At 40.7% G+C, this 27,852-nt stretch overlaps 1 protein-coding gene across 2 annotated transcripts in view; it reads right to left on the bottom strand.

The window, feature by feature from the left end:
* UACA (uveal autoantigen with coiled-coil domains and ankyrin repeats) overlaps positions 1 to 27,852 on the bottom strand; it is an 85,718-nt gene that overhangs the window by 38,162 nt on the left and 19,704 nt on the right. The window contains exons 1-2 of one of the 2 annotated variants that reach the window (XM_004611715.2): positions 7,458 to 7,511; positions 4,568 to 4,701 (exon numbers count right to left, since the gene is read on the bottom strand). In XM_004611715.2, coding sequence (XP_004611772.2) covers positions 4,568 to 4,701; positions 7,458 to 7,496 — 173 coding nt within the window. In that variant the 5' untranslated portion in view covers positions 7,497 to 7,511. Of the gene's footprint in view, positions 1 to 4,567; positions 4,702 to 7,457; positions 7,512 to 27,852 lie in introns of those variants that run through there. The other variant, XM_055133690.1, reaches the window with a different exon arrangement.

The raw sequence follows: 27,852 nt of genomic DNA, 5'->3' as shown, positions 1-27,852 counted from the left end.
AACAGACTGGGGTAAATCGGAGGGAGATGGGATGGTCTGTGCCCACCCAAGCAGAGCCCCCAGGAGCCGCTTGCTTCCACAATCCAAAATCGCCGCCATATCCCCGGCCTGACTCCATTTCAGGATGAACCTCACCAAGATATAATCTGCTGAAAATTTGGGTATGCCGGTTGGGTTTTGTGACTGAAATCTCCAGGCTTTCTTGGAGTTGGGATGGGCTACCTCCCCCACCTCCCTGTACTTCCAGAAGCCTCGGCAGTCACATCCACACCCCAAAGCTGCCACCCAATTGAAAAGCCACTCCAGCTTACAAACACCATGACCTCTTAGCACCTGTATTGCAAACCATAATGCACAAAAGGAAAAGGAGAGAGAGCAAAAAGGAAAGTGCCTCCCATAGAGGAAGGCTGGGGGTGGGAAGCGGCTGGAGGATGGTGGTGGGGAAATGGGAGACATTGGTGGTGGGAGATATGTCCTGGTGGAGGGAATGGTGCTGGATCATTGTATGACTGAAACCCAATTATGAACAGCTTTGTAATAGTCTAGCTCATGGATCTCCAATTTAAAAAATGTCTTTAAAAAAGTAACATGGAGTTCATGCCCAATTCAGTCAATTTAGTCAATGGCTGAATAAATAGCAGTACTCCTACATTATTTAAAAAGAAAAAGAAAAAGAACTGAGGCCCTAAGCTAGTACGATAAACAGTCTTGCCAGGGAATAAGAAAGGTGCGAGCACAAAGCAGGTGCCTGGGAATGGACACACTCTGGCCACGCTCTCAACACTGGTCACTCTGTGACCACATCATTTAAACTTGACCTTTTCCCATCCCTGAAACATCACCACTCCCAAGTCCACCATCCATGTCTTAAATTATTTGTCCTTATTATTCTACATAGAACTTCACACTTTCTGACATCATATATAAACTCAAGATTGATTTCCATTGTGGTTTATCTATCTCTTCCCACTCAACTATAAATTCAAAGGAAGCAGAAGTTTTGGTCTGGTTTGCTTTCTATTATATCCCCAGAACCAAAAATGTAGCAGACATTAAGTCTACTGTCACTGTCACTGTCATCCTGTTGCTCATCAATTTGTTCAAGCGGGCACCAGTAACATCTCTCATTGTGAGACTTATTGTTACTGGTTTTTGGCATATCGAATCTGCCACAGATAACTTGCCAGGCTCTGCCATGCGAGTGCAATACTCTCAGTAGCTTGCCAGGCTCTCCGAGAGGGGCGGAGGAATTGAACACGGGTCGGCCGCACATTTTTAAAAAATATTTTATTCCTGTTTATTATTTTTTTTATAAAAAAATAACCAAGTGTAGACTTATTTATGTGGGTTAGGGGCCACAGCTGGCTGTACTCAGGGCAAACTCCTGGCTCTGTGCTCAGTTACTCCTGGGGAACCATATTGGGTTGCAGGGATCAAACCTAGGTCAGCTGCATGCAAAGCAAGTGCCCTACCTGCTACACTATCTCTCTGGCCCCAACTAATTTTTGTTTCAACCAATATTATTATTTTATATATGTAATGCTACGATACCATATGACTCACAAATATTTTAATAAATACATGATTAGAGACAATATCAGGAAATGACTTGCAAATTTATTCTCATATTACAACATTCACCCATGCCTCTTTACTGGAACTATCACAGATATAAATGCAAAGTAGGACCAAGCACCAAGTTAGACAAAGCAGATTTGTGTACCATTTGAATCAGAAAAAGGAGCTCTGACAAAAGGAGTGTAGGGTTAAATGACAAGTACATTCGTTCTCTTTACAGTTGAATTAAGCTGCTGTAAGTCTGAGGGTACCGAGTACTCTCTTGAGACTGAAGTGGGGGTCACACTGTGTGATGGACCATCTATGGCAATGACAATTCTCTTCAAGCAGAGACTTTTCATTGCCCAACAATCTTGGAGATACCTGCTGGTTTTGTTTTGCTTTGTATTTATTTCTTAGCTCACAAAAATTGGTAGATTTCTTGAAAAACTATCAATAGCACACTGATCTGCCCTAAGGGCAAAAATCACAGCACATCCACACTCCCTAATGCTGCTTTCGAAGAGCAGTAAGGCGGATCCCTAGAGAAGACAAGTCAATCAGTCGTGTATGCAGAGAGCTAGAAAGAAAAAGGGCTTTACGGAAGCAATCATGTGTAATTTTAAAAGTCAGCCTTACATTAGGCAAAGTTTGCTTCAATAACAGTGATCTAGGTTATCTGGACACTCCCTACTTCTGAGGACAAGTCAAAGAGCTACAGAAAATTAAGACATATGCTTCAAGAAACCAATGAGCTGACAGATGGTGAAAAGTCCATGATGGCAGGACCCGAGGCCCAGAGAGATAGATCTGGTTAATACCTAATTTATGCCTGGATCATCTGATTCCAAGGAAACAGTCGGGAACTGACAGGTACTTCTGACCAACTGACAGGGAGGGCATCCAGAGTTTCCCTGTGACTCACCCATTTTTGTCAGCAAAGGGCCATACCCAAGAAAAGCAATGAACGTGAAGAAAAAAGATCTTTACAGAAACTACAGCTAGGCCCCGAAGAATTCATTTTTGAAACTAGACTGAGAAAGAAGTACTTATCACTTTTATTTTATTTCAAAAATAGAAACAGGTACAGATAAACATTTCTGTAATTAAAGATAATACCAAAAATGTATTTGTGACTAAATGGAAAATATTTTATTTATGGATGAGTACAGTTTGTAGATGCAAAATACTATATACAATGAATCACAGAAAAATTATACTTTTTAGAGTGAAAACCTCAAAGACTAATGCTACTCAAATGTTTGACAAACTAAAGTTCAAAGTTCATCAAATTGCACATGGTTTTTATAACTCTTATCGTTAATTGGGGGGAAAAATGACTCCAAATTCAAAGCATGGTTGGAAAGAATTGAAGAAATAATGGTTCTGTATATAATTACACAAGGCCCCCCCAAAAAACAACATGATTATTTGTTAAATCTCTTATAGAAGGTCTAAATGGCCCGTGGATGAAATACAACAATCTTCACAAAATTTTCCTAACAAAATGTTTTTTGAATCATTTTCAGCAGTTTATTCATAACAAACAATACAAAATAAATTATTTCAGTTATGCTTTGGAGTGGGGGTGGGGTGGGGATTCGAGATGGAAACATCCAAAATATGGTGGTAGGAAGGTGCAATGATGGTGGGACTGGTGTTCGAGTATTAAAAATAATGAAATATTGTGAACTACTTTATACAAATAAAAAGAATAAAAATATATTTTTTAAACTGCAAAGAAATAATGGTTCACTGAAGATCATTAACCCAAAGATTCCCTTTATCACTCCCCCTCTTCACCTTTTAATGTCTTGGCATTTGGGGGAGGAGGGTAAGACACATGAAAAACAAGGTCACTTTTGGATTCACTCTAAATATAGCTTTAAATTTAATAAAAATAGAGCTAGATTCAAAATAAACCAGCTTCTGAAGTTATCAAATTGCCTTCTTGATAACATGAAAATAATATTTTTAAAAGTTGGAGCTTTCTAACTTTATTACTCTCAAAACTACTAAATTTTTAAGTCCTACTTTTGCTATTTTTACTGTTTATATCTAAACTTTCCAAGAGAGTGGCCCACACTGGGCATTAACTATTAATCTCCTAACATTCATTTCTACACAGTATCTAGTGTCCAGTTAGAATATTCTAAGTAAACTCATACAAGGGTAAGACTGAGGAATTTTAGGAAATGAGACTTTTCACCTCTAACTTTGGAAGGTTCCCCAGGGAAGATTTCAATAGCTCTAATTGTAGAGTAGTACCAGAACCCAGATGACCTTTATCCCAACTACTCCCCACCTTAAGCAGGAAGGGAAGTGATGAAGACAGGGCAAGGGTGGGTGAAAGATATCTGGCTCGTTTGCATATAAACAAGCTGGTCCTCCTCAGGAACAGAGAGGCAAAAAAAAAAAAAAAACCTAAAAGATAGATCACCTGGTCATGCCAAGTCATACTAGCTATTCTGCCACCCTTCTTCTAGCTCTCAACATTCTCATATTAAAGAAATCTCCAACTGGGAAGGTGAATGAGGGCCAGAGAGAAAAGACCACTGAAAGAACTCTCCCAAGAAAAGGCTTGGATTCACATTCCACCTGGTGTCCTGGTGTCTCTTCATGAGATGAGACCAAGTTATTAACCTACGTCAACTGTCAACTTCTTCCTACTTCTATTAGCGACAGATTGCAAGAACGAAACAGAAGGGGTCGTACAAAGCATGAGATGAGTACGAACTCATGGGGTACAAACGTGCACCCCAGTGACCCAGGCTGAATTTTTGCTACAAGGCCTAAACAATTGGACTGCTGGGGAGTACTTTAACACTCTGATTTGAAAATAATTCAAGTGGAATCATCATTAGTCCAAAATGTTGGGTAGTGACATTTGGAAGACTACATAGAGTGAGTTTTGATAAGGATCCTTTTAAGGTAAGTAGTCAATAAGCACAATTCACAAATGTAATTTATATGCCAGGATTCTCCCCAATTTCCTGTGAGGAATACTTACGCAGATCTGCCTTCCACGTCTAGTTTGCTCGGATTGACCCCCTTTTTAGCCAGGATCGAGGAGACTTTCTCCACATCTCCCCTTTCTGCGGCTTTCATCAATCGGTCATCATACTTGTTCCAGTCTGCTACATGCTGTGAGAAGGGAGAGAGAAAGGCAGTCAGGACACACCACCAGGCTATGTTTGTAAGACTTTCTAGAGAAGGAAGGAGGAGAGGTGGAGAAGCAGGAAGTGCTCCGGGACACGTCACTCAACTTTCTGCTGCATCCCGAGGGTCCTCCTTGGCTGTGCTGAAGTGAGGACACCTTTCCACAGTGTATGAGAAATTACTCTGGGGGCCTGGGGGGGAGGGCTTCTCAACGCCAAGCTCACTCACTGTCCAGGGGTCATTCCTGGTAGTGCCGGAGGAGCACGTTCAGTACCAAGAGTTCAAACTGGAGCCAGCCATGAGCAGAGGCAAGCACGCCTTATCCCTGTACTCTATCTCAGGCACAGAAATCACTTTAACAGGATTTTAAGAAAAAGCATGCTTCTCGTGTTCTCTGCCTTTTCTTTTTTTTAACCTTCAAAACAAAGAAAGGAAAACAACTACTGAACATCTACTCAGGCACAAATTGCTCTGACAAGGCTTTTGGAGGGGAGGTGTGTACGGGGGTGAGGAGTATAACTCCCCTTCTGCAGATGAGAAAAGTTAAGGCACTGGAGATATTAAATGATCCAAGTGGCTAAATGCCCAGCCACAACTTCTCACTTATGACTTCCACAACCACTGTACTTTTCCTATGCTCCAACTTACAATGTCAGATTTGGTTCTGGCTACATGTATCTCAGGATCCTTGGCTGCAATGGTATTCAGTACACATTTCGTTCCTTTCTACCACAGCACTTGTTCAAAAGGCACTGTTGGAAATACATTTGTTTTTCCAAATACACTGTTGGACACATTATATACACATATATTCAACAGAAAAAACAATTCAGGTGATTATACACTAGAACAAAAATATAGTTTCACTTAGAAAAAACTAAAACGGGTTCTAAAGTATAAAAATATACTTAAAATCCTAAAAGTAAGTCTTACTTTCACTTCTGTTTTTCCTCTTTTACATTCAACATATATTATTTTTGATAAAAGTATTTTTTAATTTTACTAAAAATTCAATATTTGTATACATAAAAGGATAAAAAGCATTTTAAATAGGATTATCACATAATGTTTTAGTTGTATTAAGATCATATTTAGCTTTCATTGAAGAAAACATATTCAAGACATTCTTAAGTAAATAACATGAATATTTTCCTTAGCAAGACAAAAATATATATTACAGGTTTACACCACTATCCAAAAGCAGAATGTTCCTATTTGGCACAAATTGTAAGGTTATTTTGGGGGTCTGGGAATAGTCAACATTTTTTCATTTAGACAAATGGCTAATTGCATTCCCAGATCCCCAAAACCTACCAAATCATACCAAATGGGACTGTTCTATTTTCAGATAGCAAGGGAAACAGGTATTCAGATATTAAGGTTTTAGCCTTTTAGGAGATTTCACTCTAAAGTTATTATAAAATTCTGTGCTATAACCATTATTATTTCTAGAACAACAAAATAAGCTTCTATTTTCCACTTAATTTCACTGTCATCACTGTCATCCCGTTGTTCATCAATTTGCTCGAGCAGGCACCAGTAAAGTCTCCATTGTGAGACTTGTTACTGTTTTTGGCATATGAAATACACCACGGGTAGCTTGCCAGGCTCTGCCGTGCAGGCGGGATACTCTCAGTAGCTTGCCAGGCTCTCTGAGAGGGGCAGAGGAATCGAACCCGAGTTGTCTACATGCAAGGCAAACACCCTAACTGCTGTGCTATCGCTCCACTTAATTTACAGAGCAAAACCTATGTCGACAAATACAACAAATTCCTAGGAGGAATTTATATATAAGAAGTATAGCCTCTAAATGTTTGACCAATATTGTATCTACTATCCCTTCTGAAACCTTCCCCTCAATTCCTCTTCACCAGTTTTCTAGCTAAATAAGCAACAGACTCATTAGAATAGCTGAAGTAAACAATGAATATAAAAATAGAAAAAAAAAGATACCTACACTAAAAATTTTAACTCACTCCTGAAATTTACTCTTTCATCAGAATCTGGCTCAGGTACTGAAACAGACTTTAGAATGGTTTCTAAATTCAGAAAATTTGAAGGGGTACTTCAAACTTCAGAAACTCAAATTGCCCCTCTTGAATAAGAGAGCAGCCTGACTTATGGGCTCAAAGTCCAAACGGAACTAGATATTAGGCATCTCCTTTCCTAAGTTTTAAAACAAAAACTTACTCTAAGTTGGGGAGTGTTAGTAGAAGAAAGCACAGGAGACTGTTTGCAATTGCCAAAGGGATCAACTCATGGTTAGCACAAAATCCTTGCTCTAGACTGATCAGTTTATTGTACTTAAAAACCTCAATTTCACTTACCAATTGGTGGCAGAGGAATGAACCATTCAAAATATTAAAAATGTAAAATCTAACAATAATGCTTTCACAAAGATTACCGAAGATAATTAACGCCTCATTAGCATGTGATTTTTTTTTTCAGCCCTACTTCACCAAGCTCCATTTTCTGTTTAGTCCAGTGTCAGTTAACAGAAAAAAAAACAAAACAAACTGCTCAATTATGAAGATTCCAGGATTCGTACTGTAAACCCAGAAAATGAAACAAGAACTTCTGTTTTCTGTCACTAACAACAACGTACTAGTGAACTGAATCAGAAAGACTAAAACCGAAATAAAAATTAGTTAAAACAGTGGCACGTTTTTAAAGAAGAAAATCAAGAATTCAGAAAGACTGACCAAGCATCTTTTGTCAGGCTGGACAGCCGGGATACCTACTCTGTTCTTAGGAGCACATGAAAACCAACAGTTCATCATAGACAGGCTTCAGTGTCTGGTTGCGAACAGCAAACTACTTCGCATTGGATTACAAATCTCTTGCAGCTCACAAAGCCAGCCTCAGACAAACGCCTCTACACCTCTTCCCACTCTCCGGGCTTCATGCTGGCTACCCTTGGCTCGGATCGCTAACGATGTTTTCTTCCTCTTCAGGATCCTTCTCTGACTTCATCACGCTTGAAAATGATCGTCCTTGTAGTACAGCAACTTCATTAGGAGCAGCCACGAGTCAGGTAGTGTAACTGCTCTGAGTTCTTATTCTTAGCCCCGTCTCTGGAAGCTGTGCCTTTCAGGGAGCCCACTGAAAACTCCAGCAACGCTCTGCATCCTGCTGCCTGCACACCGCTGCCGTGCCTGATCGAGTGTCCACATCAGAATCGTCCAGTGAACACGGCGCTGCCTGTCTCCCATTGGCCAGGTTTTAATTTAGATTCCATAGGATTTGACAGCTGAGTGGCAGAGAGGAGCAGCTAAGAATATACTGCCAATGCATGCTTGGCCTCTGAGTAATAGATTTCAGGTCTACTGGGGCAAAGAGATTGTAAAACATGCTTATTATAGCAAAGCAACTCCTGGGACATGACAACATTATTAAGACGCAGATTTAGTCGTTTCACTAGACAATATTTAGAGCCAATGTTTTTTTCCATGGGATCATCTAGCCTGAAGTTATAATAACCTTGACACATAGAATATAAAATGCTATTTAAGCAAATGTTGTGTCACAATTGAATTTAAGGGAACACACACACAGCAACACTTTCTAATTTTCCGCATTTTCCTACGCGCCTGTCTGTTGTTCCCGTCCCACCAGGTTTCGTGTTACAGCTGCTGCCAGTCTGTCTCCTCACATGTTAAATGAGAAGAGCCAGAAGCACTGCGAAGACAGCAAATAGATTACATTATGATGAATACTTCTCAACAGATTTTAAATTTAACTTAGTCCTCTTAATTTCCAAGTTTAGCACCCAGCCTGATACGACAAGTAAATATTTTATCAGTGGAAAATCAAATTATCTAGAATAAGGGAATTAAGAAAGAAACAAATAAACCGATTAAACGCTGATGGAAACAAACTCACACGAAACACTAGATAGACAATGAAGCAAAACTTCATTTGGGGGCAACGAAGACAATTCCCTAACATTCCTATGATGCAGAACACACTTACACCAACATTCCTTACATTATCAAGGACTGTAACAAACATCCGCAAGCTACAGGGTGTTTTTCACCTTCCAGTTACCACAATAGCAAGTGAGTAATTCACACTTCCTCCCCAAAAAGGCAGATTTGGGAAAATTGTTTCATGGGAATGCAAAACATCCCAGTATGTTTAAAGGACATAAAATACATTCTAAACCATACTCTCAGTTTAAAAAAAAAAAAACAGCATTTATGAACACCATGTAGAAGTTAATTCCCTGCGACTTAAATTTAAAATGGTAGGTCCATATTTCAATTACAAAAGTTATATAATGTTACTTTTTAAACAATGATTCCCTGCCCCCCACCCCCAAACCACATTAAACATCACAGTGAATTCTTGGCAGGACCTGCCACTCCGCCCACTCCATTTCACCCTTCTTCAGAGGAAATCTGGGAGAGAACTCAGGCCTGTCCTTCGGTGAACAAAACAAGCACATTCTTTCTAGAAATAGGACAGCAAAGGCAAAGGAAATAAAAAGAAAGGGAGAAGTATAAAAGCCACAGAAAGGGCTCTCCATGCTACAGCTGCTACTGCTTTACATGCTGCTCCTGTACCAGGCCCCCCAGCCTGGACTCGATCTCCCGTTCCTTCTTTCATACCCTCCCACGAGCTCAGAGCAAATTTCCACCGTGCTCTCCCAACGGTGTACACATCATCTGCCTCACCTTCTCCTGCATCCAGGCTCTTCTCAAACGCCGTTTCCATCAAGGATTCTCAAACCTCTACCTCCTAACGGCCAGTGCCACTGCCCCCCTCCCCCCACTCTGGAGCTTCCCACAGGATTTTGCTTTCCCTCAGACCACTGATGACTATCTATAATGAAGCAATAAATAATAAGTAATAAAGAGTTACCTCTTTATTAGTTTATTGCCTGTGGTGGTATTTGTCTCAGAAATTAACAAAGCAATCAGGAAAAGACTGAATTCAAGCACCTTAGGGTTATTATACCCATGACTGACTGGAACTTATTTCTGGGATAAGGATCGGTTCAACATATGAACATCGATCAGTACAGCAAACCATGCTAAAAGAATCAAAGAAAAAAACCAGTTCAACTGATGTAATTTCAATTGATGTAGACGTTCTACCAGACAAAGAGAGTCAGCATCTTTCATGGTAAAAAATCATTCAAAAAAGTAGTGAAAGGAAACTACCTCGTTATAATAAAAACTACATGTGAAAAGCACACAGGTAACATACTCACTGATCAAACTTAAAACATTTCCTCTGCTCTCACCACTTTAATTCAACATTATATTGTTAGAAGCCCCAGTCAGAATTATAAGTCAAAAGAAAATAAGGGTTGAGGAGACATAACAAGGCTAATATGCTTGCCTTACATATGAATGCCCCGGATTCAGCCCCAGCACCACATGTGTGGTTTCCAGAGCACTGTCAGGAATGATCCCTGAGCAGAGAACCAGGGGCAAGTCCTAGGCATAGCTTAGATGTGGCCCAAACTATTGCCCCTCCAAAAAAAGAAAGGGTACTAAAGGATACTAAAAGGTATCCAAAGAAGAGAGTAAAACAATCTTTTAACAGATGACATGATCTTGTTGAAATATGCTGGAAACTCTATAAAAATTTTATACATCACCCCCCAAAAAAAGACTTATAAGAAATTAATAAACTAAGAAAGTGGCAAAGAATAAAAACAAACTTTTAAAGCTCAATTGTAGGAGGCAGAGAGGAAGTACAGGGGTGAAGACACTTGACACGCATGTAGCTGACCAGTTTCTATCCCTGGCACTATAATATGGTCCCTGCCAGGAGTAACCCTGAGAGCATGGAACCAGGAGTAATCCTGAATATCACCGAATTACCAGTGAACAATCCAAAAACAAAGCTAAGAAAACAATGCCACGCAGAACAGAACAGGGAAATACACTAAGTAGGAAACAGGGAGATAGCTCAAAGAGGCAGAGCACACGCTTAGTAAGCACGAAGCCCCTCATTCACGTCCAAGCATCTAAGGCTCTCAGGCACTGCTCAGCTCACTGGATCTGATGTTCAGGCCCCTTCACCAAGTCCCCATTACCAGGAGGGGCTCTGAGGTCCCAGGCTCAACTGAACCCTCAAAATAGAGACAATAACTAGGAATAAACCTATCAAAGGAACTTAAAGACCTGAAAAACTACAAAATACTGCAGAAAGGCATTAGTGAATATATAAATGCCCTGTTTTCAAATATTAGAAGACAATATTGTTAAGATGTTAATATTGCTCAAAGCAATCTACAGATTCAACAAAATGCCAATCAAAATTCCAATGGCATTTTTTTGTAGAAATAGAAAAATATACCCTAAAACTCATACTGAATCAAAAAAATAAGCAACCCAAATAGCCAAATCTTCTAAAAGAAAATCAAAGTTGGAGCTTTCACATTTTTTAATTACAAAACATAATAAAAGCTATAATAATCAAAGCAGTTGTGGTGCTAACATAAAGAGAGGTATATAAACATAAAAAAAAAGTAACAGAGACCCAGAAACAAGCCCTCTTACGTATAGACCAGTGATCTTTAACAAGGATGCTAAGACCACTCAATGGGGAAGGAGAGTCTCTTGGACAAATGATGCTGCTGAACAGTTTATCTACATGATATACAAAAATCAATTTCAGATTGTCAAAATCCAACCACAAAGCTTTGAAAATACATAAGAAAAGGGCTTCATAATGTTGGGTTTTGGCAGTGATTTCTCATATATAACCAAAAACATAGTCAACAAGAAAGAGAGAGAGACAGAGACAGAGAGACAGAGACAGAGAGGCTATTAACATAATAACTTCTTTATATCCAAGGACAGAACCAACAAAGTGAAAAGGCACCTACAGAATGGAAAAATATTGTAAATCACAAATTTGACAAAGGACTAATACAGATTAAAGAACTACAGATTAGAAGCAAAGAAAAGATTTTAAATGGACAAAAAAGCAACAATAATTTTTTCAAAGATGGCATCTGAATGACCAAAAAGCATATATAAAATGATTAACATCATTACTTATTAGAGAAATAGGAATCTTAATCTTGATATCAGTTCACACTCATCAGAATGGCTACTGTGAAAAAAAAACAAATAATAAAAATTGACAAGATGTGAAGGAATTGTAACCTTCATGACTCATTGGTTGGAAATAAAAATAGAGTGACAAAAGATAGGATCCTCAAATACTAAAAAGTAAAACTACCATATGCTCTAGCAATCCTTTTACAAAGTATATCTGAAAGAATTAAAAGCAGAGGCAGTCTCTGGCCGGGGCCGGAGCCGGCTCAAGCTCCGCCAAGATTCGACCCGGGTGGCCATGCCTTTGCACAGCCGCTTTGCTGCTGAACAAGCAGGATCCAGAGCCAGCTATATGACTTGGGGTTCCAGTGAGTGCTTGCAGCCATGTTTCCAGACTGTGAACTAAGCTTTTGCCCCACGTGGGCTAACGGAGGAAATATCCTTCTTCCTTGGTTTTTCTTCCCTCCGGGAGGAAGAGGTGTGGTGTCCGCCATTTTATGGGACTTTTAAGCAGGTATGAACTTGGTGGCGCAGGGGGAAAAAAAATGTGCTTTGAACTTGAAACAGTGGGATGCCTGGGCAGTCTCGGGCCGGGGCCGGTGCCAGCTTGAGCTCCGCCGAGATTCGACCCGGGTGGCCATGCCTTTGCACAGCCGCCTGGCTGCTGAACGAGCAGGATCCAGAGCCAGCTATATGACTTGGGGTTCCAGATAGTGCTTGCAGCCATGTCTCCAGACTGAACTAAGCTTTTGCTCCATGCTGCCACAGGAAGGGAAATAATTCAATTTCCAACTTAAATCTCCCTGGACTTAATTACTAAAATACAGAAATCCTAAAACCTACCGCGGCCATGCGACTTTATATCTCTTCATTCTCATCAGTGGAAAACTAATTATCAAATATTTCCCTGTCAATAGGGCCATATTCTTGGGGGATAAATTCCACCAAGAATAGTGAATTCTGTGTTGAAACTCCAACAACAATAGTGAGTATTGTGTTGAAATATGGAATGTAATCAAGGTAAAGAGAAAAGGAAGTAAAATTTTTCAGTTATGCAGGGGGGGGGTAGTTGGGGGGTGGGGCATGTAATGTATACTGTTTTTTTTTTCTTTTTGGTGGTGGAATATGGGCACTGGTGAAAGGACGGGTGTTTGAGCATTGTATAACTGAGACATAAGCCTGAGAACTTTGTAACTTTCCACATGGTGATTCAATAAAATAAATTAAAAAAAATTTTTTTAAAAAGAATTAAAAGCAGAGTCTCAATAAAGGTGTTTGTTCACCACTGTTCACTGCACCACTGAGCAACCCAAATGCCCGGAGATGACTAAATGAATAAACAAAATATGGCATGGACATAAAATGGGGTATTATTCCATTATAAAAGGGGAGAATATTCTGTCAGATACTACAACATGGGTGAGTCTTGAAGACAATATGTTCAGTGAAAATAACTAGTCTCAAAGAGACAAATACTCTATGGCTCTAGTACATGAGTTATTAGAGTAGTATCCATGGAAAAGAGAGACTGGTGTTTACTAAAAGCTAAAGGGAGAAGGGAATAAAGAGCTATTATTGCATAGGTACAGCATTTCATTTCTGCAAAATTAGAAACTTCTGTTGAACAACAATGCAAAACCCACAAATACACTTAAAATTGAACTATTTTTAAATGGTTGATGGCAATTTCTACCCAAGTCAGAAACAAAAATGGTAAAACAAAAGAAAAGTAATCTCATATTGTTAGGTTTATTTCTATTTAAGGTAAAATAATCAAGGAGATAAACTGCCATAAAACTAGAAAATTTACTTGCTCACTCAAGGCATACTGAGCACCTATATGTAAAGTGATATAAAATGTTACTCAGTCTTCAACCAGGTATAATCATATGACATGTGCCAGGCTACATGTGGGTGCTGGATATAGTCTGGGGAACGAAGTAAATAAAAGACCTGGCCTCAGGTAGTTAACAGGGATGAAACCCAGTGACTTTCTCCATCTGCTCTCATAGCATAAGATACAGGTATGTATTGAAACAGGCACATAACTACCATAATATTGTGGTGTATAATCGTGATTGTGTGTGAGGTACAGAAATAGCTCAAAAGAGGGAAATCAGAAAAAAACTTATAGAAAAAATTAAGCCATCCACTAAAAGATCAGCAGAATATCACCAGATTTGAAACACCAGAAATTAGGAAAAATATGCATACATATTGTAGCCCTTCGTGACTTACAAATCTTATGAATAGAGAACATAACCATTATGACATCTGCTCATTCTCTATCCACTATTCACTTAAGCTGTTCAAATTTTTCTGCTCATCTGAAATTAAATCTCTTATATAAATATCCAGGCACCCTTAAAAAGTTAAATATCATAAAAGTGGCGGTTCACTGTTGCAAGATTTTTAAAGGATAAAAAGTTTTACAGTTGTATTTGATCTTCCAATGGGAGAGAAGGAGGAAAGGAAGGCTAAAATTAAATAACAGTGCTTTTTCAGGGACTTAGACTTGCAAAATTGGGGTCAAACTCAGGTATTAGCCCAAATTGCTGCCTCTGAAGTCTTTGCTTCAGGGAGATTTAGACGAGAAAAAGATGGAGTGAAGAAATAAAATTGCAAAAGGTAGTGTTACTAATAGATGATATTTTGTTGGCTCTTAGTCAAAATGGTCTTGACTGCCAGGGAAGTGAAAAAATATATATGCATCTGACTAGTTCCTGGAATAGGCTATTGATCCCTGGAATCTTGTTCTTTCCGGCAGCCAGGGAATAGTTTTTTTTTTTTTTTTTTTTTTTAAGTTAAAAGTACCATGAAACGGGAGTTTCAGGTAAAGGAGAGAGCTTAGTCTACCTAAAGTATGCTTTTTCATAAGAACTAAGGACCAATCAAGCAAAAATAGGGAAGGAGTTGGTACAGGAGGCCACGGATAGACGGTCACCTGGTTAGTACTGAGAAGTATGGATGATGAAGTCTAAATGAAAAGGAAGAGTCAGTGAGCGTGTAAGAAGTTAAACTTCAACCAGAGAGAGTAACCAGTGAAAAGAGTATGGAATATTCGGAAGAATGCAAGCACAACCGAATATAATGAGGAAGAAGGGCCGTAGGAGAGATGGGGAGAGGTGTCAGAAAGCACCAGGTCTAAAGTGTAGGGCTCCCCAGTCTGGTCAAATACTTTCCAGACTTCTTTAGGGTCGGAGGCAGCCTTTTTCATAACTCCTTTTGTTACTTTTTAAAAAAATCAAGCCTGAAAAAACAATTCATCCTGCCATACTGTTATTTTTTTCACTTCCAAGAATTTATTTGAAACAATAACCAATTGAATCTTAACTTGCCTTGAAATGTGTGTAAGATTGAACTTTGGTTACATTTGTAAACTTGAAAATTATCTTGCCATAGCAGATATCACACCCTAGACTAGAAACCTAAACAAGCTGCAATGACCTACTCTTAAAAATTTACCATTAAAAGGGCTGGAGCGATAGCACAGCGGGTAGGGCATTTGCCTTGCACGTGGCCAACCCAGGTTCGATTCCCAGCATCCCATATGGTCCCCTGAGCACCGCCAGGAATAATTCCTGAGTGCAGAGCCAGGAGTAGCCCCTGTGCATCGCCAGGTGTGACTCAAAAAGAAAAAAAAAATTACCATAAAACAAAAACAGCACCCCAATAATGGAATTTCACAATCTTATTCTTAAGATAAGGTTCTTCAAGAGGAAGAACCCAGAAGCAACTAAATAAGTTTTCACAGAGGGAAAACTCCTTAAAAATACTGAACATTTAAAATTCCCCTAAATACTTAATTAAAACAAAGTACAACAGGCTTCTATTGCCTTACAATTATCAATATTCCCCACTACTAAACCCAGACAAGCTCTACTACAATTGAAAACAGAACAACAGAAAGCAAAGCTCATGAAGCATAAACATTCCTTGAAGATTAGGCTGTACAATTAAGAACTGTTCCACAGCTCACTGGATTGATGATAGAAATATTCCCTCCATTCTGTTCAGTCCAAAGGTAATTTATTCCTCCCTCTTATGTAACAGCAAACCAGCACTTACACAATAGAAAAGGAAAAGAAGGTTAGAGACAAGCAGGACAAAGGCTTCACCCCCTCTTTCTCCTTCAATCCCGACTCTTGCCCTCTCTGATTTTTTCTGACTCTTCTCTAATTAATGCTCCATCTACTTTCTTTGTCCCCATGAGCTTCCACTGTATCTGTAAAACTTAGTAAGTAGAGGACAGGAAAAATAAAAGTATTTCCTACTAATAATTTCTCTGATGAAGACTTCAACCTTGGTCAGGTTTCAACCTCCTTTACGGAAGTTCTCTACGTAACAGTATCAAGGATGGAAAAATGACAATGATGATGATAACAAAAAATCAAATGTCTTCCGGGATGAAGGTGGCAATGGCATGGAAAAGCCCTTAGGCAGTAGAGGTGGGTGGGGCTGGAGAGCTAGCACAGAAGTTTGCCCTCTACCTCTCCTGTAGCTATCCTGGTTCAGTCCCCGGTGTCATGGGGCCCCTGATGCATCGAGGGGTGCGACCCTAGAAGTTCGCCGAACACCACTGGGTTGGTTCTGGAGGTCCCCACACTGCCCGCATGGACCGGGTAATCCCCAGTGTGGCAGGACCTGAGCAGCACAGCACCGAGATCCCTGGCGTGGACCTGACTGGGAGAAGCACCTTGCCTCCCAATCACGCCACAGGCCTCCCAGCAACAGGAGTAGGGCACCTCCACAGCATGGTGCTCACGATACTCTCTGAGCACCAGAGTCCGTGGTACGGACACCACATGTGCCCCTCCATACTGGAGGTATCCTGTTCCTTTATCACAACCATACAGGCACCCAGAAAAGTTTCTTAAACATACAGGTAAGAAATTTCCTCTTCAAACTTGATGGGAAGTATTTGTTTTGTAATATTATTACAACACACCCTTCCTCAAAAGACGCGTTGAATTCCAAAGTAAACATGTACATAGATTTTTAACCACAACAAATTAGAGAGTGTCTCAAACATGACTAGCGTTCGCTCTTTCTCTCTCTTTTTCTCTCTCTCTGTAAGGTTTTAATAGCCCATTAAAAATTGGTTATTTGGGAAAAATAAATGTTAACTTATTCCTGAAGAATATTTACAGGAAAATGTTTTCAAATTAAAGTTCTTTAATATTCTAAATATCATGAGTAAAATTTTTTAACACAAAATTCAAAACAGAGGGCTGGGGAGATGTTCCAAGGGCTGGAGTGTGATTTGCTTTGAGATCACTGGATTTGATTCTGGCTCTGCATGGCTCCCTAGCACCACCAGGTGTGATGGCCCCATGTCCCCCCAAAACATAATAACTGAGACCCCCTTTATACATGCTAATAGAGTTTATTCCTTTAGTGAGTTTTAACTTATTTCTTTTGGGTCACACCGGTCATGCACAGGGGTTACTCCTGGCTCTGCACTCAGGAATTACTCCTGGCGGTGCTCAGGGGACCATATGGGATGCTGAGAATCGAACCCGGGTTGGCCACATGCAAAGCAAATGCCCTACCTGCTGTACTATCACTCCAGCCCCAGTTTTAACATTTTAATGCCAACAGTTATTATATATCTCAAGTTAGGATAGATTTAGCAAGCACTCTGTTTGCCTGACAAGGAGAAAAACAGAACAAATAACATTTTTAAAGCCTCTAATAGAATTTGATCACAATGAAAAATAAGAGATATTTTTTGTTTCTTTGGCTTTCTATTTTTTTCCCTTAGTTTTGCAAAGAAACATTAATTAAGGAAAATGTTTGCTAGCATAGAAAGGATTCTTCAAGAATCAAAATTTAAAAACCTTCTATCACCAGTCACAGGTTATTGATCTAGAGATGGCTCCTCAGTTATATTTTGTACAACAGAATGTTAACAGATGTGATGCCCATCATATCGGAACAAAAACTCGTGGCAGCAACCCAAGCTTGGGGTCAGTCTTCTTGCTTAAGTGCTCTGGCAAAGAATTATTGACATGGCATGTGTCAGGCTTGTACCCTTTGCCTCGTGACCTGGGGTTCTACGGCAGAGCACAGGCTGGAGCAGAAACATAGTGGACCCACAAGCTAAACATAAAACTAGTAGGAAAGTAAGTGTATAATTATGAAGCCACTGAAATTCAAAGTAAGCAGTGCAGAAATTGCTACCAGAAGTGGGGCAACCACGACCATCAGAAATAAAAAGGTGGTGTTGGGCCTGGGACCCCGTGGGAGACAAGTTAATTGCTACTGGGGATTGCAAAAAAGGGGAAACCACATAATACAGTCCTGGTAAACAAAACTGACACACTTCAAAATTGAGTAACATGGTGGAGAGCATAAAATCCATGTTCTGATTATTAACTAAACTTGAAAAATCCTTAAACTCTTGGAACTTCCTGAATAAGAGCCACTGAGACCGAAGAAGCACCTTGTATAATTAATCAGAAGCCCTTTTCAACCATGCCCGAATTATAAGTAAGTGGGGTGATTTTCGGAAAGCCACTATGTAGCCACAGGATGGAGAGAAGGGTCCGATTGTGAGGGGAACTGACTGTGATTAGACTGTGGGTACTCCCAATCCATACTTGGGCCTTCCTGGGGAGGAGAAAGGGACTGGAGGTTGAAAAAAATCACTGGATGGCTGATTGAATGAGATGCGCCTACATAATGTAGTCCCGTAAAGATCCCAAAAGCAGGGCTCAGAAAGCTGACAACTTGAACAGCAGCAGCGCTGGGGAGATGCAGAGCAACAGGCCAGAAAAAAGATCCTTTGGAAAGAGGAAGGCTTATTGGCCTTCAGTGCCACCCCTGCAAAGCAAGTGCTTTTGGGGGAAAATAGGAGAGGAAAGGAAAAGAGCCCCGGTTAGAATAGCTCCTCCATGACTCCTGACAGAAGCAAGCAGGCCCAAATCATCCTCAGAAGACTGGAAGCGAAACCCCGTGGCCTGGAAGCATCAGTGAACCATTCCTCGGGCTTTACCCTCTGCATCCAAAGGTTTGTTAAAAAGTTTCTAGGCACACAACACCATGGCAAGCTGCTCTGGAGAAAGATTTTGGTGGCGTCTTTGTCAAAGTGACTCTTCATGCCATGAAAATGCTTCATTTGGTGGGCTGCATGTGAGCTGGGGATTTCCAAATCTGAAGTCTGTTCAGGAATGCATCCTGAAACATTGAGAAGCGAAGGTCAAGAGTAAGATTAGCCCTCGGATGGACATCTGGGGGGATCTGATGTCATTTACTGGACACCTCATTCATGACACTGTCTGGCAGGGTAAGTGTTTCCAGGACAGTGCTTGGGTCCCTGTGCCCATTCCAGTTCTTCCAGCCCTCAGGCTGCCAAGAACTGAGTGGGCTTCTCACGAGATGGGCCTGCCTGGCCATGGAGAGGAATGAGTCTCTCAGCCAAACGCAGAATGCCTGGAAGCACGATGCAGTGAAAGCTGGTGTTTTTGCTTTTCTGGAACTGTTATTCAATATTTTCACTCAAGATTACTTTCAGAAGCGTGGAGGGCAAGGTCAGGGGAAGATGGTGATGCTCCTGCAGGGCCCAGTTCCGGGGGGGAAACCCTTGTGTTGTTCACTGTGATGACTGCTGCCTTGTCCAAAATGAGCGAAAGAGGATGTGAGGCCTCTGGCTGCAATGTGTCACCCCGTTACCCAGGGCTGGCTTGGCTTACCTGGCTGGCCAGGTGAGTACCCCCTTCATCCTTCACTGTCCGCATGCTTCCCCCTTGAGGTTGCATGCTGGGCCAAGGAGGACCATCTTCTCAAACAGAGGCTGTTCTTCAGAGGAGGGTATATAGGTGGCTGTGCTCCCGTACTTGTTTCCAAACAAGCTTTCAAAATGAAGCAAGGACTCCTGTCAATAAGAAGTTCTGCTCCATCTTGTATGTTGAAAAATGAATCCAGTTCATTTGTATCACTTGTTATCCCATTGCTCATCGATTTGCTCGAGCGGGCACCAGTAACATCTCCATTCGTCCCTCTCGCATGCTAGTGTAGCCCAATGGTGTCTGCTCATTCCAAGAACACGAAAAGCCTCAAACCTTTCATTGAGCATCTTGACGAAGAAGTCTGACTATCTCGTCGTAGGTGGGCGGCCAGGCATTCTTTTGACGCCCCATGGAATCCAGTCGGTAACAGCTCTAGTCCAGCAGTCGTCTCCAAATCACATTACGTATCCGGCCCATCTGATTTTTGACTCCTTGGCAAATGAGGCAGCGTTCCTGATCTTCGATCGTTGACGAAGGTCGGAACTCTGGATTCCTTCTCTCACTTGAGCGAAACATGATACTCCAAGCATAGCTCTTTCAACTCCTCTCTGGGAGAACCGAATAGCGTTCTCATCCTGTTTTCATAGGACCAGGTCTCTTAAGCGCATGTTAGTGCAGAAAGAATGGTGGAGTGAAAAAGATGTGCCCGGAGCCAGAGGTTCTTCATCCTCTTAACAACTTCTCCGACACTCTTGAAGGAGTTCCACGCCACTCTCTCCCTCCGGCGCAGTGCAGGTGCCAGGTTGTTCGTCATGTTGAGTTCTCGACCTAGAGAACTGCTACATTCGGAGATGTTCATTCTGTTGAGAGCAAATGGAACGTCAAGAACTAGTCCGTTTCTCATGAACATTGTCTTGGTGAGATTCAGCTGCAGTCTGACCTTTCCACACTTATGGTCGAAGTTGGCCAGCATTCGTGCCGCTTGGCTAATGTTGGTGTTATTAGAATGATGTCATCAGCTAAGCAGAGATGGTGTAGTGGCCGACATTCCAGTTATGCACAAAAGAGCAGTAGACCTAGGGGCTTAACGGAACCTGGGCATTTCTCGGGTCTTGATTGTAAGAACTTGAAATAAAACAGCACAAAAACATAAAAAGCTAATAACCTAATATTTTGTTTCTCTTCCCAGACTTCTTTCAGTACCTAGATACACATTTACTTTTAAGTTCAAATGAAAATACGATATACATATTTCATTTGAACATTGGTAACATAATTTCAACTAGGATTGTTTATAAATGAATAAATGGACTTAGAGAATTCCAAGCTTATTAAATCATCAATCTTTCTGGCTCCCTCTACCGGTGACTGAGAAAAGTCTTTTAAATTACTTGATTTGGCTAGAAATGATACATGATTCGCCATTATTAAGAACATTTACAACAACTAATCAGAGAGAGAGAACAAAAGGGAATACCCTGCCATAGTGGCAGTGTGGGGTGGGGGGAGACGGGACTGAGGAGGGTGGGAGGGTTGCTGGGTTTACTGGTGGTGGAGAATGGACACTGGTGAAGGGATGGGTTCTCGAACTTTGTATGGGGGAAACATGAGCAAATCTGTAACTGTACCCTCACGGTGATTCACTAATTAAAAATTTAAAAAAAAAGAAATAATTGCAGCAAAAAAAGAACATTTAAAAATGGAAATTAGAATTCTGATGGCAAACATAATGTAGAATATGTATACATGTGTTCATTTAAAAGGCAATAACACCTGAAACTATTAAATATTAAAAACCAGTATTACTTTGATAAAACTTTTTTTTAATCTTCAAGAACCTGTCAATGTACAATTTGACCGGAAGGCATATAGCAGATAAGTTTTTAGTGCTTTCAACAAGAATTCATATTAATAAAACCTGAATGAACCAAGTTCTTAGATAGATCAGTTATTTGCTATGGATTTTTATTGAATCCCCCCGAACTTCTGTTTTCTTATCTGAAGAGTTCATATTGTGTGTTCATTGAGTGCATTGTGTATGCCTCAAAGTACTGACCCAGAATAAGTGGCCCACAATGTTTTATTAATAACTTATTTGAGTGCACCAAAATGTATTACCACTACCACAACCACCACCAAGATACTGAGTAGTGGTTAGAATAGTTACTAAAGAATTACTACAGAATTACTATAGGCATCAGAGAGAGAGTACAGCGGGCTAAGGCACTTGCCTTATTCACATCAAGCCAGTTCAATCCCCGGCTCTGCAGAGAGTCCCCCAAACACCACCATGAGTGATCCCTGGACACAGAGCCAAAAATAAACCCTGAGCACCAACAGGAGTGGCCCAACCCCCCACCCTATCCCTCAAAAAAAACTACTATAGACCTATCAAATTCAAAACACCTATTTAATAGACCAATTAAATTCAGCTTGAATTTAACTTGAAATGTAAATTTACTGTATGTAATTAACACTTTGAATAATTCCTATTGCTCTGACGATCAAAATACATTACATGGCTTCTAAGAACACTCCATTCTGGCCTCTTTCTGGTGTCTGAAATGTAATATTTCGGCTTCCCCAGGCCTCCAATATCTTCACAGGGGTGTTCTTCTAAAGTTCAGTTTCCTTGCAGGGAACCTGGGAACAGCATTTCCTTCCTCGGTACTTCTTAACAATGACTTTTTTTTTTTTTCATATTTCAGCTCAGTTTTCTCAAAGAAACTTTCTTTGACTTCCCAAGCGCAGTCAGACCTTCCCTGTTACACAGCCAGGGCCCTCTCCTTCACACAGCCTCTTCAATAAGGCTGTGCCTGAGTACAAGGGTGCTGCCCTCTAATCTCACGGAGGACCTTGGGGGAAAGATCTCTCAATTTCCTACAATCTCCAAGGAGGGGACAGACTATAATTGAACTCAACAATATGACTTTCCCAAGAAACAGGGATCAGGATGGAGACCCAGCTGGAGTACGCACACAAGTGTATGTGAGTGTACTTGGATGAGAGCTGAGGAGTGCTAGGAAGGAACGTACTCAGGAATTCTAGCATTGACCGTGTAGGAGCAATTCATGATGATCAAAGTGATCACAACATCCTGGACTTAAACATTTGAATCTTCCTGCTCATTCCTGATGATGTTTTGATTCTACGTTCCCAAGTATAAACAAAGCCTGGGTGGATGTATCCAGCCTACTACTCGAGTCTCTTGCTTCCCACTGTTAAGACAACATTTAATACCTGAATGACCTTTGAATATAACCAAGCAGCTTCGACTCCAATCAAAGCAGTCTTCACATAGACCGCCCTGAGGTGAATTTATCAAGGTGATTTCCCTACCAGCAGGAGACAGGTCTCCCCAAACAAAACTTTAAATTCGAACTCTCACTAGGTTGACATTAGTAACACAGATTGTAAAAGGTAGTACCATTGATCTTCTCACTAATTTAGAAGCTTCTTAACTGTTCTTTTCATAATAAAATTTAATCTCTCCAAAACTGAGGTTTTAAGAATACAAATAGACATTCCCCAAAATAGTTTCTCCAACTTTCCTCATTTCACTCGGCTCTAATTTTTTTTTTAAATAATCACTTTCTAAATTATCCTAATGAATACTGTTCTGTTCAGGCTTCTCTTACAAGAAACAAATACCCGGTTGCCTTAAGGAAAACATAAACAGGATTTATCATAGAGTTCTCCAATGAGCAAACAGGGAAATATCACAGAAAAATAATGGGAACCAGAACTGTGTTGAGCCCGCAAGGTCATGAGCGAGGGTGGTCCAGAGCTGATTTCATTCTAGGAACTGAATGAAGACAAAAAGCAAAGCTGCCTGCCAAAGCTCTGAGTGTGCATTGCTCAGCCTCAGTCCGTGTATATCTTCCCGCTCCCTATCAGCCCTGGACATTCTTTGCTTTCATCTTAAATGCCAAGAGTCAGGGCCAGGAGATAGTGCCGCAGTTAGGCCACATGCCTCGAGTTTGCTTGAGCTGGGGTCAGTCCTCGGCACCATGTGACTTTCTGAGTATCACCAGACGGTCCTCGGGGCCAGGCCAGCATCTCCAGACTCTCCCAGGGACTGGCCCCAGAGGCCCCAGGCACTGCTGAGAAGGCCCCAAAACAAAACCAAACCAAGCAAAAGAGAACTCCAAATATCTCCCTTAGCTTAAGGGTGAGATTTTCATGTTTTACAATTTTAAACTGCACATAGATTTTTTTTTAACTTTAGTTAAACACCATGCTTTACAAAGTTGTTCATAATACAGTTGTTACAGGCGTTCAATGTTCCAATACCACTCCCACCAACATTGTCCCATTTTTTAGTCCCCACCCCATGCCTGCCCCCTTAGCAGGCACAAAATAATTTATTTTATGATCTTGTTACATTTAAATGGTTAATGGAATTATCAAAAAATATTACAGTAAAAAAATTTGTGAAAATTGTTATGTTTCATCCTGGGCTCATTAAGCCCTTGGCTGAGGGTTTACGAAACTGCCTGTTATTAGTCTTCTGTTTCACTGTTTCTGTCTGCTGGGCTTAGCTTCCATGCTTCTTTCCCATCTAACGCAGTGTGCTCCTACTGGGCTGTCAGTCTTGTGGAATCTGGGGTGTCCCGCAGCCGCACATATAGACACACACTCCAGAAACTCTAGCATGGTGGCAGCTGTGGGGTGTGGGTGCGTCTGCCTTCTCCCAAGGGCACCCCAAGTTTTCATCTGGGAGACCAGTGTACCCATAGATTTTAGTGGCCTGGCTTGCATTTCTTCTGAGACTTAGTCGTGGATCTATAGAGCTGGCCCAACAGATGAGAGTGCACGGTGGGGCTGTGGCATGTGGGTGGGCTGACAGGGCTTCTGCAAGCACATGGGTTGGGGGCAGTTGCCAGCCTTCCCTCCAAGGAGACCCCAGAGTTCTCAGTCTGAAAACCAGTGTGCCTGGGATTTGACCTGTTTAATATCTCTGCAGCTGTGCACACACTTTAAAAAACAAATCCCACACTAGAAAGAAAAAGTATGTAAAAAGGATGAAAAAGTTTCTTTCCCTTTTCCTGGCTTTTTTTAAGGGGTTGGGAAGGAGAGAGTAGTTGATAATTGGTACATTTATATTTGTTTCTAAAAATCATAAAAAAACTATTGAACAAAGTATAGTGTCTATAATTTCTCTTCATTTTATTACATAAATAACTTTTGTATAACAAATAAAAAGTATAGATAATCAAAACAGATAGGTTACTTTAAGATTATTTTATATCATACATAGAAATAAAATGAAGCACTCTAAAATGGATTGGCTCTATTCTAAATGAATTTTTCATCTAAGTGTTACAGAGCATACATATTTATATTAACTATCTATATTTGAAACAGTAACAAGTCTCACAATGGAGATGTTACTGGTGCCCACTCGAGCAAATCGATGAGCAATGCGATAACAGTGATACAGTGATACAGTGATCTATATTTGAAAGACTTCATCATTATAGAAATTATCTTATACTTTTCATTTGTCCTATGCAGGCAAATAATCATGAAAGTGTTCTCAAGGACTAAAAGCATAAACCACATGTATAAGGTAATGTTCGAGGTTTCAATTATCAAATTCCCTCAAATTATCTTAAAACTTCTACTTGAGCAAACCATTTGCATCAAAATAACATGGTGTAGATGTTATTCAAAGGTTCTAAATCCATCTCTAAAAACTAGTCTGGTAATATGTTGCAGAAACTCTTATTCTATTCTGATACATAGAAAACTATTTGTAAGAGTTTTGGTGAAGTACTTGGTATGCATATTTTTCCAAGTGAAAAAAATTATTTGCTGGGCTGGAGAGATAGTCCAACAGACTGAGCATATGTTTTATATGTGGGAGGCCCAGTTCGACCCCCAAGACACACACACACACTACACCAGGAGTGACCCCTGTGCACAACTCATTGTGACCCAATCCCCCAAAAAAAATTGCTAACTAAACTGGGATTACACTTAGTTTGTTTTGCAACATACTGTTTTTACATAACATGGATATTTAGACAAATCACATATATTTGAGTATGAAGAATTATTCCCACTTGAATTATAATTTCTAAAATTAATTTTCCATTTTAATTTTTTAAAGGAATGAACAACAAATGATTTAGTCTTGCTATTCTTGATATATCAAGTATTTTTATTTTAACATTTAATGTTGGATTATCATCTTAATATTGTACTGGTAGATACCTTTATGGGAAATACCCTTGATTTGAAGTTTGGAACTTAACCGGCAGATCTATAATCTGGCTAATTAGTTTAGTTTCAGAAATGTTTAATAAACCTTAAGAGCAATTCTGAGGGGCCACAGAGATGTACAGCGGGTAGGGTGCTTGCTTTGCACGCAGCCTACCTGGGTTCAATCCCCAGCATCTCTTATGTTCCCCTTAGCCCTGCCGAGAGTGACCCCTGTGCATAGAGCCAGGAGTAAATCCTGAGCACTGCTGTGTGTGACCCCAAAACAAAGCAAACAAAAAAAGAGCCATCCTGAATATTTCACATAATACTCGCATCAGTCAAGTAGCTGTATCTGAAGATTAGTTTGAAAATGGCACGGAGTAACTTTTGGCAAGTAGTTTTACAGTCAATTTCTATTATAGTGAAATTGACTATACTATTCTGAAAACTATTTTACTGTTCTATTAGAATTAAAATCATTTATATTGACTTTTGATAAAATTTTGACATGTTCAATATACTTTTTAGACTACTACTTTCTGTACTTGAGAAATCATGATGCTTAAAAGTCCTGTATATTTATTATTATTCCAAGAGGAGATTGTGCTTATTTATACTGGTTAACAATTGCTTGTGCTTGTAATAAAGGCAGGGCTGGACATGGTGTGTAACAGTTTCTGTTCGCTGCTTCTCAGATGTTGATTAGTGATTCACTTGTGTAAGAGTCTTTCATTCATCAACTGCTTTTTCTGAACTTTAAGGATGTCAAACATGTTTAGTGAGAAATCCAGAACAGCACAGTGTGCTTTAAAACCATTATGGCTCACGGGGCCAGAGAGAAAGTACAGAGGTAAGGTGCTCACCTCGCAACAGACAACCTGATTGGATTCACAGCACCACATACGAGCACCACAATGAGTACTGCCAGGCTGGCATTGATGGTCCCCAGCACCTCAGGAACTAGGCAGTGTGGTGTCCTCAGGCCCTTTTACTAAGCTGTAAATCCAGAGCAGTGGGGACTCCAGGGCTAAACCCAGGGACACGCAGGGGACTCTAGGGTTACAGCCAGGGACATGCAGGGGACTCAGGGGTTACACCCAGGGACATGCAGGGGACTCAGGGGTTACACCCAGGGATGCTAAAGGGAACCCAGGGTTACACCCAGGGGTGCCCGGGGGACCCTGGGGTTACACACAGGGATGCCCCAGGTACTCCGGTGTTACACCCAGGGATGCTCAGGGGACTCCGAGGCCATACCCAGCGTTGCTTGAGACCATGTGGTATGAGTCAGTCACACCTGGACCCTAACACCTGTGTTGTCTCGACACCCAGGCTCTGCATCCTGGAGTTTTTCTTTTTGTGTTTTTTTGTTTGTTTGTTTTTTGTTTTTTTAGTTTTATTGAATCACCGTGAGATAGTTACAAGTTTTCATGTTTGGGTTACAATCTCACAATGATCAAACACCCATTCCTCCACCAGTGCACATTCCCAACCACCAGTATCCCAGTATAAACCCCTGTTTCCCACCCTCCCCCTGCCTCCATGGCAGACAATATTCCCTATACTCTCTCTCTACTTTTGGGCATTATGGCTTGCAACACAGACACTGAGAGGTCATCTCGTTTGGTCCATTATCTACTTTTGGCACACATCTCCCATCCCAACTGGTTCCTCCAGCCATCATTTTATTAGTGATCCCTTCTCTATTCCATCTGCCTTCTCCCCTCCACTCATGAAGCAGTCTTCCAGCTATGGGGCAATCCCCCTGGCCCTTGTATCTACTGTCCTTGGGTGTCAGCCTCATGTGATGCTACCCTACGCTCCACAAATGAGTGCAGTCCCTCTATGTCTGTCCCTCTCTTTCTGACTCATTTCACTTAGCATGATGCTCTCCATGTTTATCCATTTATAAGCAAATTTCATGACTTCACCTCTCCTAACAGCTGCATAGTATTCCACTGTGTAGATGTACCACCGTTTCTTTAACCAGTCATCTGTTTTAGGGCACTTGGGTTGTTTGATTTGGCTACTGTGATTTTGGCTATTGTGAACAGTGCTGCAATGAACATATGTCATTTCAACTGTGCTTTTTTGCATCCTCAGGATATATTCCCAGAAGTGGTATTGCAAGGTCATATGGAAGCTCAATTTCTAGTTTTTGAAGGACTGTCCATATTGTT

The sequence above is a fragment of the Sorex araneus genome, chromosome 3, assembly GCF_027595985.1.
Source record: "Sorex araneus isolate mSorAra2 chromosome 3, mSorAra2.pri, whole genome shotgun sequence".
Taxonomy (NCBI): Eukaryota; Metazoa; Chordata; class Mammalia; order Eulipotyphla; family Soricidae; genus Sorex; species Sorex araneus.
The sequence above is the reverse complement of the archived record's forward strand: the minus strand, read 5'-3'. Positions and strand labels throughout refer to the sequence as shown.